Here is a 19,069-nt window from a genome sequence, read left to right on the forward strand (position 1 = left end):
AGTCTCAGAGGCGAAAGCGCTTCGAAATTATTTTTTAAAGAATGAATTGGAGACAAGCAACATTGCAGAGTTTTTTATTTAGAAGCATCTATTCTTACATACAGATATACAAAGGAGAACAATGGCTTACAGTACAATTTTTTTATTAAATAAGTAACAATAGTCAATCATTCCCACACATTTGGGAAACATTTCATAGCCTTGTGTGAAAATCTTCCCCCTTCTACTCTATGCCTACGCACAAAGCAAATCAGTAAAAAAGTTATTCTGAAGAGAAATAGCTTACAATAATAAAGAAAAAAACACACATTTCCCTAAAGCTTTAAAGTTTGTCTTCCAATTCCAACTCTGACATTCAGTAGTTACTTTTGTTTATAAAGGCCTTCTGCTGCAGCTGGGAACTGAGCGGATGTGACAGCTGGATGAGGATGAGATGTGGGTAGGTGATCAGCTCTGACACTGTTAGTATCTGAAAAACAGAGCACAAAGACAAACTCACACAAAAAATCTCCCGTCCCCCAGTCTCTTTTATTCTTCCTTAAACACAAACACAAACAGCCCACGCAACAACAACACAGGGGCGAAGGAGCGCTGCCTGTCAGCACATGGCGTGATATTATGCCACAGTGTCAGAGTGATGTTCAGACCAGTGTGATTGGTGAGTGTGAGAGGAATGTGAGTGACAGTGCACACACACATGAACACATTATACAGTTCAACATACAAAAGCACAAACAGGTGATGCAAGGCTTTTTTGCTTACTGCTCCAGTTCCTTGTAGACATCATCCTCTCCTCTTGGCTTCAAATCCTGGCATAAAGCAGAAAAGGGAGGACAGGGAGAGTGGGACAGTGAGGAGGAGGATAAAGAGAGAGACTCAGTGTAGTGAGGCCAGATTTATGTCCCTGTGTACCCCGTGTAATGAGATTGATTTGTTAATACCACTAATGTAAAGGTGACAGTTGATAGGCAATGGGTTTATCTGAGAGAGGGCTGACAGATTGGAGAAGAGACTGAGAGTGAGAGGGAAGACATATCTGCTGACAGCTTAGGGAGGAGGAGAGAGTGAGTCTGTGTGCATTGGTGGATGTGTGTGTAATAACTTCTCACAAACACACATATGCAACACGCCTCAGTATGTGTGTGTGTGTGCGCAAGGGAAAACACAATAACTCACCATGTAGACTGAGCCCTGGAGAGGAGCCTGTTGGGAAGGTAAGAGAGAAAAGAAAACAGGTTTAATGAACAACAAGTGACAGAGAGGGGGGATAATGAAAACCAGAGGGGTAACAGTAACAGAGGAGGACAAGTACAACATTAAAGAATACAATGTAGATGGTAAAGGGGAGGGTGAGAGTAACACAAATGGAAGAGAAATAGTGATTAAAACCAGCAGGGGGGAGTAAGACAGGGGAAGGTGAGCTCAAAATGAGGCTGACATCCAACAGAGGATATTTAGTTGCTAAAAATGTCTGAATCCATCACCTGTCTGATATCCTCAGGATTCTCATAGATGTTCTCAGTTTCGCGCGAGATGACAGACAAAGACTGCTCAATACCTGAGTACAGCAGATAGATAGTTGCCATTACAGTCTCTCTCACACACACACACACACACACACACACACACACACACACACACACACACACACACACACACACACACACACACACACACACACACACACACACACACACACACAGAGGTACATGGAGGGGAGACGTGGGGGCAGATTCATTACAACAACCCCAGAGGATGTCACGGCCCACATCACTCAGTGGCAGCCGACACGGACCAGAGATGGACGGAACACGGAAAGCTGTCAAAAAAAAAGAAAACGCCGGAAGACTTACCGCGATCAGAAATGTGTTTCTGTCTCCATAGCAACACACCGACAGCCGCAGCAACCAGGGGCACCAGGAGTAATAAAGCAGAAAGAGAAGGTGGCAGGGAGGGGGTGGGCACACTGACACTCACTAAAGAAAGAGAGAAAAGTGTGAGGATGAAAAAAGCCATGAATGTTTCCAAGAACAGTGATAATGTAAAACTTGTAGAGCTATGATTGTGTGTGTGTGTGTGTGTGTGTGTGTGTGTGTGTGTGTGTGTGTGCGCGTGTGTGTGTGTGTGTGTGTGTGTGTGTGTGTGTGTGTGTGTGTGTGTGTGTGTGTGTGTGTGTGTGTGTGTGTGTGTGTGTGTGTGTGTGTGTGTGTGTGTGTGTGTGTGTGTGTGTGTGTGTGTGTGGTAATGCTGAATGACTTGAAGAGAAGATACAGTATTGATGTTTGTTTTCCAGTTTAGGGGACAAAAGGAAAAGGGGGAAGCTTATGTTCACATGGACACTGCAAGCAATGGATTTGGAATCTAAGATTTCCTAAACATGTTACATGTATTTGCATCATACTGCTGGCTGCCAGTGACAGACAATGGTTGCGGTGGCAGGAGGCGAGGATATCCAGGCTCTGTTAGACACGTGAATAAGTCTGTACGACAGCTGAGTAGACATTGATCTGACAGACCCTTAGTCTGGACAGTAAACTGTCAATTTGAGATGTGGACGAGAAGAATAAAAGCGCCAGCATCAAATAGAGCAGATGCTGTCGGATCATTACACAAAATCTAAGCAAATGCCACTTCCATACAAAGCAGTTTGATTTGGAGTTTTTGGCAAATCTTATTTCCTATTCTAAGCACTTAATATCATGTAGGTAGCTATCTATGGAGGTAGGTTTTCGTTTATCTTGACACCTGATGCTAGCAACAAACTGCCTCCAGGCACACTGACAATGTAAATAGCAGCTTAACCCTATCAATGCAGCATTGGTAAACAGATGGATAGAAGCCAGGCGTGCACATGATTATGATAAACATTACATAAGCAAATCATTTGCTCACTGAAGCACTAGTCAAATTGTGTTAGAAGAGCTCACACGTGCATTGGAAGTTGTCAGGTATTGTTTGCATAATGAGGATGACATCACTGTTGCAAAGCAGCCACAGGGCAACAGGAGAAGCAGGAGGTGTTCATTTCCACTGAGACCGCTGTCAGTTAGTGTACCTGAACATGTGTTCTGTCGCTGCCTGCTCACTGTTCATGGAGCACAAAGCAATCTGATCCACATCTTTGGATTCTCATAAACAGACCTGCTTCTAAGGAACTATACAGACTACTAATGAATTATCATCTCTTCCAAACAATTTATATTTTCTCTCTGAGGTATTTCATTGACAGAAACCTGGCAGAAGAAACTCAGACATCTTATCAAATGTTGACAAGCTAGCCCAGCTTAATCCTGGTGTCACAGCTTTTATCCATCTTAGACATGATCAATCGTTATATGCTGTGTGAGGTGTAATTGATTGGTGAGTGTATGTAGAGGTTGCTAATGGTACACTGTGGAGAGTGCTGACCCCGAGACTGACCCGCACTGTTCTCCATGCCAACTTTAACAAATGAATTATGGTAATTGAGTGCAGCGAAGCGAGGCATAAATGCTACCAGTTTCCCTCTAACACAACTCTTCTTTCTCGCTCCCCACCTCATCATCCTCTATCTCACCTTTTCCCTTCCTTTATTAGCACTTCCTCCCTGTGTCGTCTATTCCATCTCAAATGAGGGAGGGGGGAAATGACTTCAGAGCGATTGTAGAGGAGGGTGGCTGATAGAAGGCAGACCAAAGAACTGCTTGAATGCTTTGCAAATGATGGACCAACTCGGGATAGCAAATGATTGCAGAACATCCTGACATTTGAAGTATTTGATGTGCTGCAGAGCACAATGATTGCTTCATTTCTGCATTCTCTGAACTGTGCCACCAGTAAAAGGAATTCTATTATGCCCTACTTTTTTTTTCTTCATCTACAACCGGCAATAGCTTACAGCACATCAAATATCCCAACATTACATTCATAAATCACTTCTTTATTAGTTATTTCCAGTTGGACAAAATAAAAGTATTTCAGTTCATTTTTGTTTCAACCCTGTGCAAAATCACATTGTCCTCCTTGTTACCCAGAACTATTTATAGACCTGTAATTGTCTTTCCTTTTGTCAAACCTTTTTTTTATAAACCAATAACTTTTATCTGGCACAAATGCAGAATCTGTACAACCTGTCTCTTTTTTTCAATTCAAGATAACTCATTTGCTTTAACCCTCCTGTTGTCTTCGGGTCAAATCTGACCCATTTACTAATTTCATCAATCATAACTTTTTTGTTTTACATTCGATTGCATTAAGGCTTCATGATATCCTTCACAGTAGACATTTGAACATATACAATTGCGGATCACCACTTTCATTGCATTTTGGATGATTTAGTCAACTTTGTAACACCCATGGTGTTCCCGGTCAAACACACACACACACGCACACACACACACACACACACACACACACACACACACACACACACACCACACACACACACACACACACACCCACACACACACCCTTATGTGCCCAATCCCCCCATGTGAATCACACCAGGTACACACACACAGAACAATTTGACACATGTCCCGCTCTTATGTGCCCATCCCCCCCACATGGATCACACCTGGCACACGCAATACATGTTCAGTGTCTATTCGTTGTATATTTACTGCAGTTTTTCACGTATACCAGTAGTCTGATACAATATGTACAGTTTGAAAGGGGGTTAAATGAAATGTGGTGATGATTAATGGTTATGGTGTAGCAGTTAAAACAGGAACGGTCAAATTTGACCGCAAACACCAAAGTAAGGGGGGGGGGGGGGGGGGACGAAGACAATATGAGGGTTGATGTAATGGAAGATATTGCCAAAGTGTCAAATCAAGTTTCTACGGTGTCCAAAGGTGCAAACACACTACAACGGCCCAAAACACTTGCATTAGTAGAAACATGCTGCACTTTCAACAACAATGCAAATATAAAAACACAAATATGCCGAAACTGCCACTGTTGTTTGTAAATTCAATTGTAAGTGTTTGTCAGAATACTTTAAACGACTAGGTTGGCTTCGTTAGCTATCTGCAATCTGCTTTAGAAGGAATCATGCGATCACATTGTTAAAATAAGCCAATCAAAATTACATTTTAGGTACGTTTCCAGTGACAACATTATAATCCCTGTTCGTCACGAGCTCTCCGGTCCCAGCTGTTATCACTGTTTCTCCGAATGGAAGTTTTGTGGGCTGTTGTAACACGTCTGCAGCTGTTGGCCACCTTATGTTTCAACTGATAAATGTAGTTCACCCAACACTTGCATTGTATGAACTCAGTCTCTAAATTCTTTAATTTAAATCAGTCAAATGCAACACTATTTATTACTTTTGTGAGCCAGACTGTTCAATCAGGCGAACCGTTACTCGTTCTTTTGCTCTCCCTATCTTTATCACCATCTCTCTCTTTCTTCCATTTCCATTACTCTTATAGCCGTGCCATCAGCGTGCATCATGATGAGCTCTGGGCCTCTCTCAACCCAAGTGATGTATCGGGGTACGGGGAGTGAACTCTCCTCTGCTCTCAACTGTCACATCCCACTGTGCTTCCCCACAGCCACCAATACAATAAGCCTGAATAATTTAGCTTTTGTGGGGAGAGATGTCCTGAGGTCCTGTCTTCTTATATTCACATATCAGATTGGTGAGTGTGATGAGAAGTTTTATATTTTATAGAAGGCTGAGTATTAAAATTGTGGTTATGAAAAATGGCAACGTAAATGGACTGAGTTATTCCCCCTGGATATATCTGCAAATCATAACTCCGCAGAAGTCTTGACCTTTGATCTTTTTAACTATATTAAGGAAGCATAACATATGGCATCTGTCAGGAGCCTTTTTTTTCTCCGCAAACCGTGAGCTTTCTGGCAAATAAATTGACCTGAGGTAAGCATGGATGCTCCGTGGAACGCTTCACGGAGCATGTCGGAGAATCTTCCACACTCATGGTTCATTATTTCCACTGAGTTGACAGGAGGTCTGCCAGGACTCCTGTGCTACTCAAATAATAAAGTGTTGATTAAGAAAATCAGGAAATAGACCAGTCTTTATGATACCATACCATCTTTCGTGTCTTCATTAGGCAGGTTGACAGCTTGAGTTGCACTGACGGTCTGCCCTTTTTCCAGCTGTATGGTGCAGGTGTAGTTCCCAGCTGTGTCAGAAGTGATGGGTAAGGGCAGATAGGTGGAGATGCTGCCAGGTTGTTTGCTCGACATCTTCAGCCGGTGACTCTTCTTCTGGTGTTTCCAAACTGCACTTATAACCTGGGATCTCTCTGAGTACAGGCACCCCAACTCCAGCTTTGAGGAGGAGAGGCTGGTTGTAACTGTGCAGATCAGAGAGAGGAGAGGAGGGTAGGAGGAAACAGGTAAACGTTTTTTTTTTACAGAGGGTTGAAACAAATGCAAAAACATCAAAGAAAGGATGAGTAAGTGAAAAAGACAGACAGGAGGGACACGAAAAGAGCGAGGCAGAATGAGAAAGTGAGTGAAAGGGTAGTGTGTGAATATAGAAAAGGCCAAGGACAGATCGAGAGTAATGGCGTAAAGGGAAAGTGATATTAAAAACAAAGAACAATTCAGAGAGGGGTCAAAATAATATATATTGTGATATAAAGTGATTTGCTGCTAATGCATTGGTTGACTGTGACTGATGCTTAGTGTCTCATCAAACTGAAATGAGGATCCATCTGGGTGTAATCAAAATCCACACACACGCATAAAAACACAGACATTTCAACCTTGATTAGTGTGATCAGCGTGGGCCACATGCAGCCTTGGTGGGAGGGCAGCAGGTATAATCATACATAATGATACTTATAATGAGGTGGGGTAAAAATATATGCGTCACGTGATTGGTGTGTGGGTGGATGTGTGTGTGCGTGTGTGTGTGTGTGTGTGTGTGTGTGTGTGTGTGTGTGTGTGTGTGTGTGTGTGTGTGTGTGTGTGTGTTTGAGGGACGCACGTTTGTGAGGCAGGGTGACTGACAGTGACTGATCGGCTGGTCATGTCTGGGCGGCTGTGATGGATGCCAGTGGGACTGTGATTAGTAAAGTCTTCCAAGGCCGCCATGACAGGGCATTGTGTGTGTGAGTGTATGAGTGTGTGTGTGTGTGTTGGTGCAGATGTATTCTGTGTGTTTCTGCAAAGGTTGAAACCTCCCCAAGGCCCTCTCTAAAAAAATCCACAGGTGTTCTGCTCATATTTTTCCTATTTAAATGTATGAATAGAGCAAATGTTCATTTTCATGAGCAGTATTGCTAATGTAGGCCATTCGTTTAGTGATGTGATATTTTACCAATGGCTCTGGGAAATGTTAGCGCTTATTCAACATCGCACGATCTGTGAAAAAAAGGCATTGAGGGTTGGGAGTAATTGAGTAGGCCTATCTGGCTTAAAGACACAAGACTAATGCTTCTAGAAACCTGGGTTATTTGGCTGCAGGGAAGTGTTAGATTCACTGTGTTGCATATTTAGCCTTCTCTTATCAGAATAAAGGAGTTATTTGACATTTACTCTCATTTCTGCATGTGCACAAACTTTGGATCTGGAGCCAGACAGTGCTTAGCTTAGCTTAGCTTAGCACGGAGAATGAGAGCTAAGGGAAACAGGCCTGGCGCGGCTGAATGTGAAAATGCCTAAAGCTCACTTATTATGTCTCATTTGTTTAATCCACACACAAACAGAAATGCAAAAACAGCAAGTCATGGTTTAAAGAGGAGTTATGCGCTGTAACAGGAGGGTACGGTTGCCAGAGTCTTGTTGTTACAGTGAGGTTGCTAGGCAACCAGCGGAGAGGCATCGCCCGCCATTTCTGCACCTTTCAGAAATCGAGAATTTCTGATTAACCCGCTGTGTTAAGGTGAGAGGGGTGCCACGGCTTGAGCTTCACACTATTTCTTCTGCTTTGTTTCCATTTTTGCAACAATTATTAATTTCTTTTTTTTATGTTAACAACAGAGTCCACCTCTATGATTGCTTTCTGGAACAGACTGCCTTAAAAGCTATATAGCCTACTATCCTTATGATTAAACAATATTATGTGTCTGCCTCTCTAACAGCCAGTTTTTGTGTGGTGATTGTCAAATAGCACTCACATCTTATGCTAAGCTAAGCTAATTGCCTCCTGGTTAAAGAGGCCTTATTATTATGCTCTTGTTCAGGTTTCATACAGCACACAGGAAATGAGAACCACAAAAAGCATAATAGGGTAAAAGCTCTATTTTGAAAGCAAAGACATAAAAATGGTATTGGTCTGCTTCTCGAAATCTCTGCAAAGACAATTTACATATTCCACCAAATGTAGTATTATTTTATACTTTCATAACAGCTGCTGTGCATAACAGCATCCACAAATAACCATGCTATACATACAAATACCCAAAGCTATTATAAAAGTCACACCACCAAAATCCATGCCAACCCTTTTGTTTTACTCCTCCTGACCACCCTCCTCCTCCTTGCCTTTCTCCACCCTCTCCTGACCCTGATCCATACCTTTGAGCACGCTGAGCGTTGTCTTTTTGCTGAAGGCGTCTTCATTGTAGAACACTTCACAGATGTAGAGTCCACCATCTTTGTAACCAGGGGTGAGAATGAAGGAGAAGCTCCCGGCCTCTGCGTCGTAGGGCGAGCCGGCCAGCTCCAGCATTGGGCTTTTGTTATTAACGGTGGAACCCCTCCATCGGTCGTACTTGTACACCAGCTGCATTTCATTGTTTTTCTTGGCGTCTGCACGTAGCCAGTAGAGCCAGACATAATCCCCCTTCACATCAGGGCAGGTCAGGGGGACGGGTGTGTTGGCCTTAGTGGCGGTGGAGATTTCTGTATTTTCTGGCAAGAAGGAAGGAGAAGGAAAACTAAATATTTGTTATTCATCTATTTCCTTATTCCCTTGTTGACTGTTTCAGACTGATATTAAAGAGGACACATTATGCTCTTTCTCAGGTTAATAATTGTATTTTCCGTGACATGTCTCCATGCTTTAATGTTCAAAAAGCTATTTTCTCATACTGCCTGTGCTGCAGCACCTCTTTTCACCCTCTGTCTGAAACCAGAGGCCAATCTGCTCTCATTGGTTAGCTGGCAGGCTCTGTTGTGATTGGTCAACTGCTTGGTCAACCCCTTAGCCTATCATGTAAATTGTGTTGGAGATAGCCAGTAGAAGCACGAGTGTTACAGAGGGATGTCAATATGTTACTGTTACTGAAGTAAACAAAGGAGTCCAATGCGTTTCAGAAAAGGGGGGGGAGTGGGAGAGAAACTCCCTCTGGAGGAAACTTTGAGAGTTTAGCCTTTGCAAAGCATTTACATGCACAAAAACACTATCACACTACAGGCAAGAGAAAACCCTAAAAAGCACAATAGAGACTCGTTAAATCATCAGCAGAGCAAACCAGAGCAAATACAAACTAACAATAGCTTCAATTATCCACAGTGCATGCAGTCACAAAAGACACGTTTTAAGTAAGAGGTGAATGTTGTTGCAACTATTGAAATGACTGACTCAGGATTAGATAGAAGAAGGAGTAGAGACAGATCTAAAGACATAACAGAGCATATAGACAGGGAATTCAGAATAAAACGAGGCTGATTGAAGAGTGAGGTGAAGACAGAGAGAGTAAACAGAATAGTAAGAGAGTAGGGAAATGGAGATTTTCCCACAACAATAGGGATTATGTTCATAAATGCTGAGAGTTACTTCTTCAGTTGCATTCTGCGCCGCCTGATTAGCAAGCTGCTGACACAGGGCTTTCAGACTGCTTGTGTTACAAAGTCACTCACCATGTGTTATACGCAATGAGGACACTTTGTCATCTGTGGAGAGAAGGAGAACAGGGCGGGGGGAAGGCAAGAAGGCAAATAATGAATAATACATGGATGTAGCAACTATAATATTCACAGGACTGGTTGAATTTCATTGAAGATCTACAGTGGGCTTTTGGATCTCCAAACGGTTCCATATGAGTAAATACTTTGAAGAACTGTAGCAACACGATGCCTAAATAAATAATGCTGCTGCTCGGTTTTCTAGCACTGATGCCCACTCATACCATCAACAAAAGCAACCGAATATGTATTCAGTTCCTCAATGTTTGTCCTTTTATCTCTCTCTCATGAATACGCCTCACCATCTACAGTCACGTTCACACTGAAGGCGAGGAGAGAGTTGCTGCTGTTGTCCCATGGGTAAACCGTGCAGAAGTAGGCCCCGCTGTCATCGTTCTCCACCTCTGGAAGTTTGGCCAATACGCTTGATTTGGGCTTTTTCTCGCTCTTCATAATGATGCCGCTGGGTGCTGTCCAGGTGATCTGGGTGACGGCATAGTCAGGGAAAACCCGTGCATTCAGCCTCAGGGGGCTTCGGCGAGGAACGGGTGGAGGGGGGACAACCGTAACTGGGGATGAGGGAGGAAAAAGACATTGAGGGGTGGGAGAGGTGTATAAATATTGCAATACAAACGTTTTAAAGGTCACCTATTATGCAAAATTCATGTCTTTTCTACATCAACATGTGTGGAAAGTGATTCTGAAAGTTTCAGGAAAAAAGATTCTCTCTCTTTTTGTCCTGATCCATTTATATAAAATAAAAACCTGTCTGATCAGATTTTGGCCACTTTGTGATGTCATAACGATTTTTTTGTCTTGTGTAACCGTTAGCCAATCACCAGCCAAGGTAAGCCCCCCCCCCACCGTATCACCTGAATCTCCTCCTAGAGCCTCCTCAGAGGGGCGTGGGGAGGGACTCCTTGTTTTCATCTGAAGTAACAGACAGAGAATCAGCACTTTGGAAACAGGGCTGAAACAGAGGGGATTATGGGTAATGCTGCAATGATCAAACACTTCAGAGACATGTTCTGTATATATCTGAGACCTATTAAAAATTTAAAACAGTATAATAGGGGACCTATAATATATTGATTAAAAACAGTATAATAGGGGACCTTTAATATATTCAAAGAGCTTAGCAGGTACATTTTGCATCATTATATGTTTCTGAAGAAAAGCTAAACTTTTATTGTGCACTTTTCTAATCTCTTTGTGAGTGTATAATTTGTAAATACTTGTGCAGATGAATATGTTATCAATAACCTTTGCAGTCTATGATTAGAGTAAAACAGTACATTTTATTTCAGTTTATCTCAGTGTAACTGTTTATGATGGACAGTTTTCATCCCTATTTGACTATTATCAAGCCTGTTTATTTACAGACTGTCTATTGCATCTATTGCTTGATCGCGTATAATGTTCCTGTTGTTCTGTAAAGCCCTGTGTGACTGTGTTGTGAAAAGTGCTTCACAGATCAAGTGTATCATTGATAGAGGGCACAGTTGGTGTTCTTTACTTCTAAGGATGCCTAAGAGGATGATCTTTTCCTTCAGTTTCCTCTCTTTTTGCTTTAACATGCATGAGTAGAGACCCCTGTCCTCGAATCTGGGAAGAAGGAACAGGGAGAAAACCCCGGAGTCTTGAAAGTTAGGGTCAGTCAGACGCGTGGATTTCTCTGTGGTGCTGCCAGAAAACTCTTTTTTTTCATTGGCTGAGAGAACCAGTTTCCATTCTTTCTCCGGACCAACCGGCTGCACCTTCCAGTTAATGGCCACCGCACCTCTCACCGTTGTGTCAGTACAGATTAAGACGGTAGGAATACCCTCTCTAGCCACCACAACATCTTCCCAGTCTGAGGGGGAGAGGACAAGAATGTAAGCACTGAAACAGGGGAGTTATTCACCAAACGTCTATACGTGCTGATCGCTATTTGGATCCTTTCTTTCGAGTGAATGTTGACGTGTTTTCCAATCTGTTTTACTCCCATGCTCATAACAAGAGTTACTCATTCCTGTAATTGGTCCTCATGTCCAAACTGGCTGCAAAGAGACCTCGTTTTAAAGCTATTTGAATATCAGTGATGAAGAACATGAGTCTTGCTGGTCGAAGAAGTATTTAGTTCCCTTTACTTAAGTAGATGTATCGATGCCACACTGTGAAAATACTTGATTTTAAGTAAAAGCCCTGCATTCAAACCATAATCAGGCAAAAGTAGGTATCATCGGCAAAATGTACTCAAAGAACATACATTAAAAGTATTGACTGCAGGCTTTAAAATGTACCCCGTCATTGTTTAACTATCATATGTGATGTTTTTGTATTATTTTTTTCTCCTGCATTAATGTGTATGTTGCATTTTACGGCTGTAGATGTTTTAAGTTAGTGCAAATGTTAACACCTGTATGTAATGTTTGTAGTTAGTGGCAGTTACATTTACAGCAATGCATCATATTCCATAAGATCATCATTTGTAGCAATATCAATATGTTGTATTTATTTAATTGTGTCCTGTTTTTTCTCAACACATGAAGATAGACTTTATCCTTTTTCATCACAAAAGGAGTTTGATAGAGATTGATGGTGATGCATAGAGAGAGTAAAATATGCCTCTGAGATGTAGTGGAGGAAAAGTTGCAATTTTAACTTGGTAAAAGTACTAGTATCTCAAATGTAAGACTAAAAACAAGGCTTTCAAAGGAGGTATAATTTAATTTTGGTTTAGTATTGATAAGTACACTTGAGTCAAAGATTGCTGCAACTCCACCTCCTCGGCCTGTGCCTCGACACATGCTAAGTAAATGTACTGAGCTGAACCTTAATGGATGTTTTCCACACATTTCCTCAAACTGTTTTTCTGGACAGATGAGCAGCGGCAAATGGATAATAACAAAAATAGAGAACTTTGTACAAAAGGAAATTGACATCGGAACAAAAACACTTCTAATGCAGACCACAAAAAAACAGCAAGGACTATGACTTTCAATAAAACCACTTCAGTAAAGGGATCTTTTTGCAGCCAGTATGGACACAAGGAACAACTACAGCGACCAATGACTTATACATCGAACATGGACATGTGAAAGGGTTGAATTAAATACTTAATTAAATACATAACTTGCATCAGGTAAACTTAATGCATCATTGAGTTTGACTTCTTAGCTTGAATACATTGGATACTTGGAAAGCAACATTAGCTGGAACATGTAGATCAGTTTAGCAACATATTTATAAAAACACCTAAAGAGTTTCTTACCTGGAACGCCAGAGAAAGAGGAATACACCGCAAAGAAAGACACAAAGATAACGGTGAGAAAAGCACACTCCATCACACCTTGAAAGTAAAGAACTAAAAAACTCCCTCTGCACCAGCTGTCTATCTAACGCTGTGACCTTTCTATGTCTGCTCCAGAAGTATCGCTCACTTTCCTGCAATATTACTGCTGCCTCTGACTGAAATGTTAACAAGTTAGCTGCACATATTCAGCCCAACAGGATGTGGCAGGGATAATCAACAGGAACCAAGCATCCTCATTGCTATCATGTGTGTGTGTTTGATGCTGATTAATTACAAATACTGGTAATACCCTGACACTGACCTTAAAATAGCCTTACACCACAATGTAGGCCTACAAAGCACTCAAATTTGGGGTAATTAGTTATAAACCGTCTGACCTTAACATTCAAAATGACAAGAGGAACGAGCATGTACTGGTGTCTATCACAATGAGTGTGTGAAACGGAGAAAAACGATAAGAATAGCAGAAAGCGAGGGATTGAGGGAGATGAAAAAGACAGACATAAAGAGTTTGGGTTAGTGTGGGTGCACGGCAACCCCTGGGCTACATGTCTTTACATCCCATATATGTCTTTAATTAAGCTAAAGGTATTATCAGCTCCTCTGAGCACTACAGATTTTTCCATAATTACCATTGGGTGAATGGGGGCGGCAAGGAGAGATAGCGATGGAGAAGGGAGAGTGAGAGAATGCAGATATGTATTGTGGGTGTCTAATGACAGGGAAGGAAGAAGAACATGTGGGAGAGCAGGAAGGGGGGAGAAATGTGTGAGAGGCGCTCAGACAGAAAGAGAAACCCGGGGAGAAGTGTGAGAGCAGAGAGTGTGACTTCAAAGAAGCCTGTGGCTGCTGACACAGAACACAGAGCTGATCCGGTGGCCCTTCCTCCACGGGTAAATAATCACTGTAAGCCTTGGCTCTGTCTAATGAATCCACTGCCAATGAGCTAATATCTGTTAACTATGTGCTTCATTATCACTGCCACAGACCCCCTGAGAGCACGAGGATGGAGGGCAGGATGAATGGTTGCAAGGAGTGAAGGACGAGTGGACAAAAGGAAATCGAATGACACGCAAAGAGGGGAAGAGGGAGGGAGATAAAGGGAGAAGGAATAAGTGAAGTTTAAAGGATGGGAAGGTGTAAAACGACGAGGGAAAAAGAGGTTATGCACTGCATAAGAGAAGTGGGTGGTAGCAGTAAAGTCTAAAGTGTGAAGGTCGATTTGGTATGGGTATGAAAAATTGATGAGTGGAAGGAAAAGGAATGAAATCCCCCATTTGGAGGCCGTTGCAATGCATAACATTTTGTGGTGGCAGTGGTTGTACGGGTGGTCCCTGCTCTGACTGCTGTTGGTGCTCAAACGCTCGGCTACAGGGCCAAAAAAGACGGATGCAAATTTAAATATGGCTATGCAAAAATACTGTTGGCATTTAAAACCCACAGCTGCTTTCTCCAGATGCTTTCACAGTCTCTGGATTTACAGCGGGAGAGGAGTGGGGAAGAAAAATGAAACTCATCCTGTCTCTGTGAAAATATACACGTCCAAAAAAAGCTATTCATTTGTTTTTTCTGGTGTGCAGAACATTGTCTGACCTCTGATCGTAATCAGCGTCTCCAGAAATACAATCTGGAAATAAGAGGGTGACACTGGAGGGGAATCTGGAAATTGAAGAGAACAGAAGGAACAGAGCAGTTTAAACTGTGGGATTTATGGAGATGTAATTACATTGGCTGCAAAACACTTGGGCGCAGGGATTAGACCTAAACCAGATAATGCCTTTGCTATGCTAGTATGCACCCTCCCTCAGAGGGAAAGAATTGGAAGTTATTTTGTGGAAGAAGAAAAGTAAAATCTCATCAACAAGAGGGTCTGCAAATAGATACACGAGAAGCTGTTTCCTCTTGGTTTGATTTTGCTGAATGCCACTGGATTATTTCTTTATGCGTTCATTCATGGATGTTTATTGGTTTTGGCATCTGTTGGTCTGGGGTTTATTTATATGAGCTAATCTCAATGGTGTGTGTGTGCAGAAACCAACTGCAGAGGGCGCAAGAATCATCTGTTTCAACCACTTTGAAATAGTACAGAAACAAATGTACTTACATTGTTTTAAAGTTGAATGCCATTTTTCCTGTGGATGATATTCAAATACACTGTAGAATGTTCTATATGCATTTAGAGAGGTGGCTTCATAGTGATCTATTGTTATTGTCCTTTTTCATCAACAACATTGCAGCTTTGATATCCGGTTGTACAAAATAAAATACAACATTTTGCGTATTGTCAATTGTTTTACCCTTCCCACCCCGGAAAAACAAAGCATAGTAAATAAAAGTCACAAAACAATACAATAAGTAAGAGTAAGAGAGAAATAGCACACAAATAGACAAAACATATAGAAAAAAAGCATAAATAAAAGTACAAAGAATAATAAACTATATCAGATACATCAGCAAGGTTGTACCGTCACCTAAAAGGTAGAGGTATATATTTGTCTCAGTTTAGCAAATCCATATTCTAATTTGGTTTCAATAAGAACCAGTCAGGCCGGATTTTGATCAAATGTCGGCTACTTAAAGATAACAATGGATGAACGTAGCTGATCAGGAACTTGTAAATATCCCCATATAGAGCTATAGAGATATTCCTGGATATGAATAACGCTTTTGCACAATGTCCATGTCTGGCAGAAATCACAGTGAAACCTGCGGTGCAAATGTAGTTGATATATAAATCTATGTTGTGTTTTCTAAGGGGGGAAATGCTTAGGGGGTTCAACAAGTTGCTCCCAGACCCCCCTCCTGTTGCTGGTCCTAATTGGTTTTGGGGCAGAGGGCTGTGACGCCTCCGATGACATCACACAGTCACTCACCCAGTCGGACAGTCGCGAGCTCGCAGGAACTAGTTGTTGGAGTAGACTGAGCGCAGGAGCACTTCATTACACGCAGAGCACCAGCTGTGAGGGGATATTCACCTGCTGCTGCTGCTGCCGGGAACAATTCAGCAGGATTTTCATTTATTTCAACACACTCCGCCTTAAAGGCGCAGCTAACGACCCCTCTGCCGGACTCTCGCTCTGTCCTGAAGACAAACAAGTTTATTCCGCCTTGAATTGGTGCGCTTTTACGCAGAAACTGTCGCGCGTCTGAAGGTTTTGACTGTACGTTTATCCCGAAGAGACTGCCTGGTTTTCAAAAACAGGGGACCGTAAAGCACCATGGCGAGACATGACGCCCGAAACTGGCATGACTGCTCCAAAATGATCGGACTGCTCTGCCTGGTGGCGTCGATAGTTCTTCAACACGGTAAGACATGATACAAACTTAATAGTGTCCAGCTGGTTGTGGGCAGCTCTCTGTCTTCTATTTCTTTCTTAGAGCTTTAATAATTTAAGAGTAAAAGCCTGACTAACACACCTGTCAGGGAGGTGACAGGAGCTGAAATCCAGCAGGTGATTTCCTAACTCGCTGTAGTGGCGAGGTGTTTGGATCTTAAACCCCTAAAATATAACACTTTTTATAACAGTGTCGTCCAATTATACTTAAAGATGTTTCGTCTTTTCTTTTCTCTTCATTATTTCCGTGTTTTCGTTCATAAATCAGCCCTTTGAACCAAGTTTCGGTCGATGACTCAACGCCATGTTTAGTTTTCTAAGGTGTGGCTCTGTGTAGCAAGGTGTTTTTCCCAGGTGCCTTCTGGCCTCGATATTACAGTCTTTTCCCTCGTTTAAACCGAGCCAGTCTGTCCTTGGTACTATTTCGCCTGAAGCCACTCTTATTCACGTCCCCCTTCTTCTTTTCTTCCCACTGTCCACACTTCATCTTCTATTAGTTACACTTCACTTGTGCAACATCGGGATGAAACCGCTCCTAATGTACACAGAGAGGGGAGCGGGACAACAACATGAAACTCAATAATTCTCTCTGATGAGCACTGCTTATTTATGGTATACTTGTTACTTCTACACACTTTGTATTCAGTGAACCACTCCCTCCCTTTATTGGAAATGTGTTGCTATTACTTTAAATAAGGCAACAGGCCACCCTGGCTGTGTAAACATATTCATTAATCAGCTCTTTTTCAGTCCACTTGAGTCCAGGTAGCCTACAGGTGAGCCGGCCCATAAACAATAGAAAACATTTCTGGCATGCAGGTAAGCCATTAACATATGAATGTGTGTGGCATGAAACCAGTTCAACATTTCCTTTGCTTCCTCGCTGGGCCAGCTATTTGTTTTGTGCAGTAATTAGGGCAAGAATGTAGGACTAGATCTAGATCTGTGGCACAGCTACATTATACATGTTCAGAAGTGTACACTAATGTATTTGATCGTGATGCTGTTTTAATTAAGACTCTTCTGACTTATTCATGACATGGACCTTTTTTGTCCAATTTTACTGAACATGAAGTGCTCTTAGGGGAGGGGGAAAAGTGGGGTAAACAAAAGAGTTTACATATTTATAAGCGAGGAAAAGCACAAGGCTTAGCCACTACATTGCTTTTAGTTTTTCTTTCATTTAAGTCGTGTTTTTCCAGAGTCGACCTTTGACCCCTTATGGGTAATAGTGAAGCAACTTGAGGGCTGGAACTCTTCACTTGTCTATTTAGCATTCCCCTCTACCTCTCAAGCTGCACTGTATCCACTTACCTCCACCTTCTACCCTCGGAGAATTTAATTTAATTCTCTGCAAAGTTGGCCCTTTGCTGCAATGTAAAACATTCAATATTAAGGTTGATGGGTTTTAATCAAGGAAGGCTTCTGTAGTTGCATATATACACCAAACTTAATATAAACTGGCAGGTGGGGGTCTAGTTTAAGCTCCCAAAATTACACTATGATAGTAGACTCCCACCCCCCCTGAGTCAAAGTTGTGAGGGCCCATGGATGTGGGTCAGAAAGGCTAGGCCCATTACCATGGAGATGTTTTTATTGGAAGAAGGGAGGGCTTATGTGAGGGGGAGTTCATTATGGGGGGTATGAGGCTATGGCATTGTGTTTATGGCTGAGTAAGCTGCGTGTTTGGAGGTGGGGGGGGGTCTGCCTGGCTGCCTGAGAAACTTTTGAGCCTGCGGGGTCAGAGCCGGGGGAGGAGGCTGCTTCTCTCTCTGCTCACACGTAAACCAATGTTTGCCTGATACCTGCCGCTCAGCTGATTCAGATGCAACGCTTCTCCTGGTGGTGGCTCCCCTCAGTTTTCCAGGAAACAGGTGGCGGCGGCTGCTGCAGTGCGTGGCTCAGTTTCAGGAAAACTTAACGGCCAGCGTCTAATTAAGACAACCGACGCCCCACCTCCCCTCTTTCCCCACCCGCCACCCCGAAAAACTCCTTAATTCCCGCCATCCCTCGCTCCCTCCCCCACCCCGAGTTCAAACAGGGAGGCCTTGTTCTCGTCTCTTCTTTATTTCATCTACGTTTCATTCTCTCCTGTCCACTGCTTTTGTTTGAGTGACGGTACACGTTGGGTTATTCAAATAGCCTCCCTCCCAGCCTCTCTTTGGACTGAAGGCCATGCTGTTTGTGACATCAGCAACATGCAGACAGACATGAAAATAAACCACATGTGACCTCACCATGCTCTGTCACCCTGGCTGTTGGAGTTATTGTCAGCCAAAGCAATACCAGCCCCCCGGAAACGGTGTTGTTTTTTAAAATATATTCCCATAAATATCTGGTAATTTCCCAGCATTTCAACACCACCCGCTCTCCCACATACAAAGTCAATCAAAACTATCAAGTGTTGTTTCTTTTGGCAGTCCCTCTTGTGCAACAGCTCAAAGTATTTACTCCTTCTATTGGAGAGATTGTGAACAGTGAAGTCCTGCCAAGCCTGAGACCATTCATCATTACAACACAGAGAGAGAGAGAGCACCACACTTTGTCCATTAAGGGGAATTTGATTAATGGTTAATGAGAAGAGTTTGTTATTCACCCTCCCTAATAATAAAAGACGGAAAAAGCAAGT

The 19,069-nt window shown here is 42.5% G+C and overlaps 2 protein-coding genes across 6 annotated transcripts in view; one reads left to right on the top strand and one right to left on the bottom strand.

The window, feature by feature from the left end:
* Positions 1-58: 58 nt before the first annotated feature.
* On the bottom strand, positions 59-13,250 carry g6fl (g6f-like). Of its 4 annotated transcripts, XM_034221537.1 has the most exons (11): positions 13,064-13,250; positions 11,327-11,662; positions 10,113-10,379; positions 9,766-9,798; positions 8,479-8,814; positions 6,042-6,308; positions 1,854-1,976; positions 1,485-1,558; positions 1,177-1,203; positions 763-809; positions 59-469 (listed from the first exon to the last, which is right to left on the bottom strand). In XM_034221537.1, exons 1-11 carry the CDS (start codon positions 13,134-13,136, stop codon positions 463-465), a joined length of 1,590 nt encoding a protein of 529 aa, XP_034077428.1. In that variant the 5' UTR covers positions 13,137-13,250; the 3' UTR covers positions 59-462. The 4 variants fall into 4 exon arrangements, with proteins under 4 accessions (XP_034077428.1, XP_034077430.1, XP_034077429.1 ...); XM_034221539.1 differs by lacking the exon at positions 1,854-1,976; XM_034221538.1 differs by lacking the exon at positions 1,485-1,558.
* A 2,718-nt stretch (positions 13,251-15,968) lies between these two features.
* Positions 15,969-19,069, top strand: part of LOC117549611 (nectin-2-like) — an 86,170-nt gene continuing 83,069 nt past the window's right edge. Inside the window, exon 1 of one of the 2 annotated variants that reach the window (XM_034221644.1) lies at positions 15,969-16,411. In XM_034221644.1, the coding sequence (XP_034077535.1) occupies positions 16,324-16,411 (88 nt within the window). In that variant the 5' untranslated portion in view covers positions 15,969-16,323. The remainder of the gene's footprint in view (positions 16,412-19,069) is intronic. The other variant, XM_034221645.1, reaches the window with a different exon arrangement.

Source organism: Gymnodraco acuticeps, unplaced genomic scaffold, assembly GCF_902827175.1.
Source record: "Gymnodraco acuticeps unplaced genomic scaffold, fGymAcu1.1, whole genome shotgun sequence".
NCBI lineage: Eukaryota > Metazoa > Chordata > Actinopteri > Perciformes > Bathydraconidae > Gymnodraco > Gymnodraco acuticeps.

What these genes read in the sequence shown, in the direction of transcription:
- g6fl (XM_034221537.1), bottom strand. Translation starts at nt 13,136, where the DNA reads ATGGAGTGTGCTTTTCTCACCGTTATCTTTGTGTCTTTCTTTGCGGTG. An exon ending in CTCATTGCGTATAACACATG is followed by an intron (nt 8,815 to 9,765) that starts GTGAGTGACTTT and finishes CCTTCTTGCCAG; the next exon opens with AAAATACAGAAATCTCCACC. An exon ending in ATCCTGAGGATATCAGACAG is followed by an intron (nt 1,204 to 1,484) that starts GTGATGGATTCA and finishes CCTTCCCAACAG; the next exon opens with GCTCCTCTCCAGGGCTCAGT.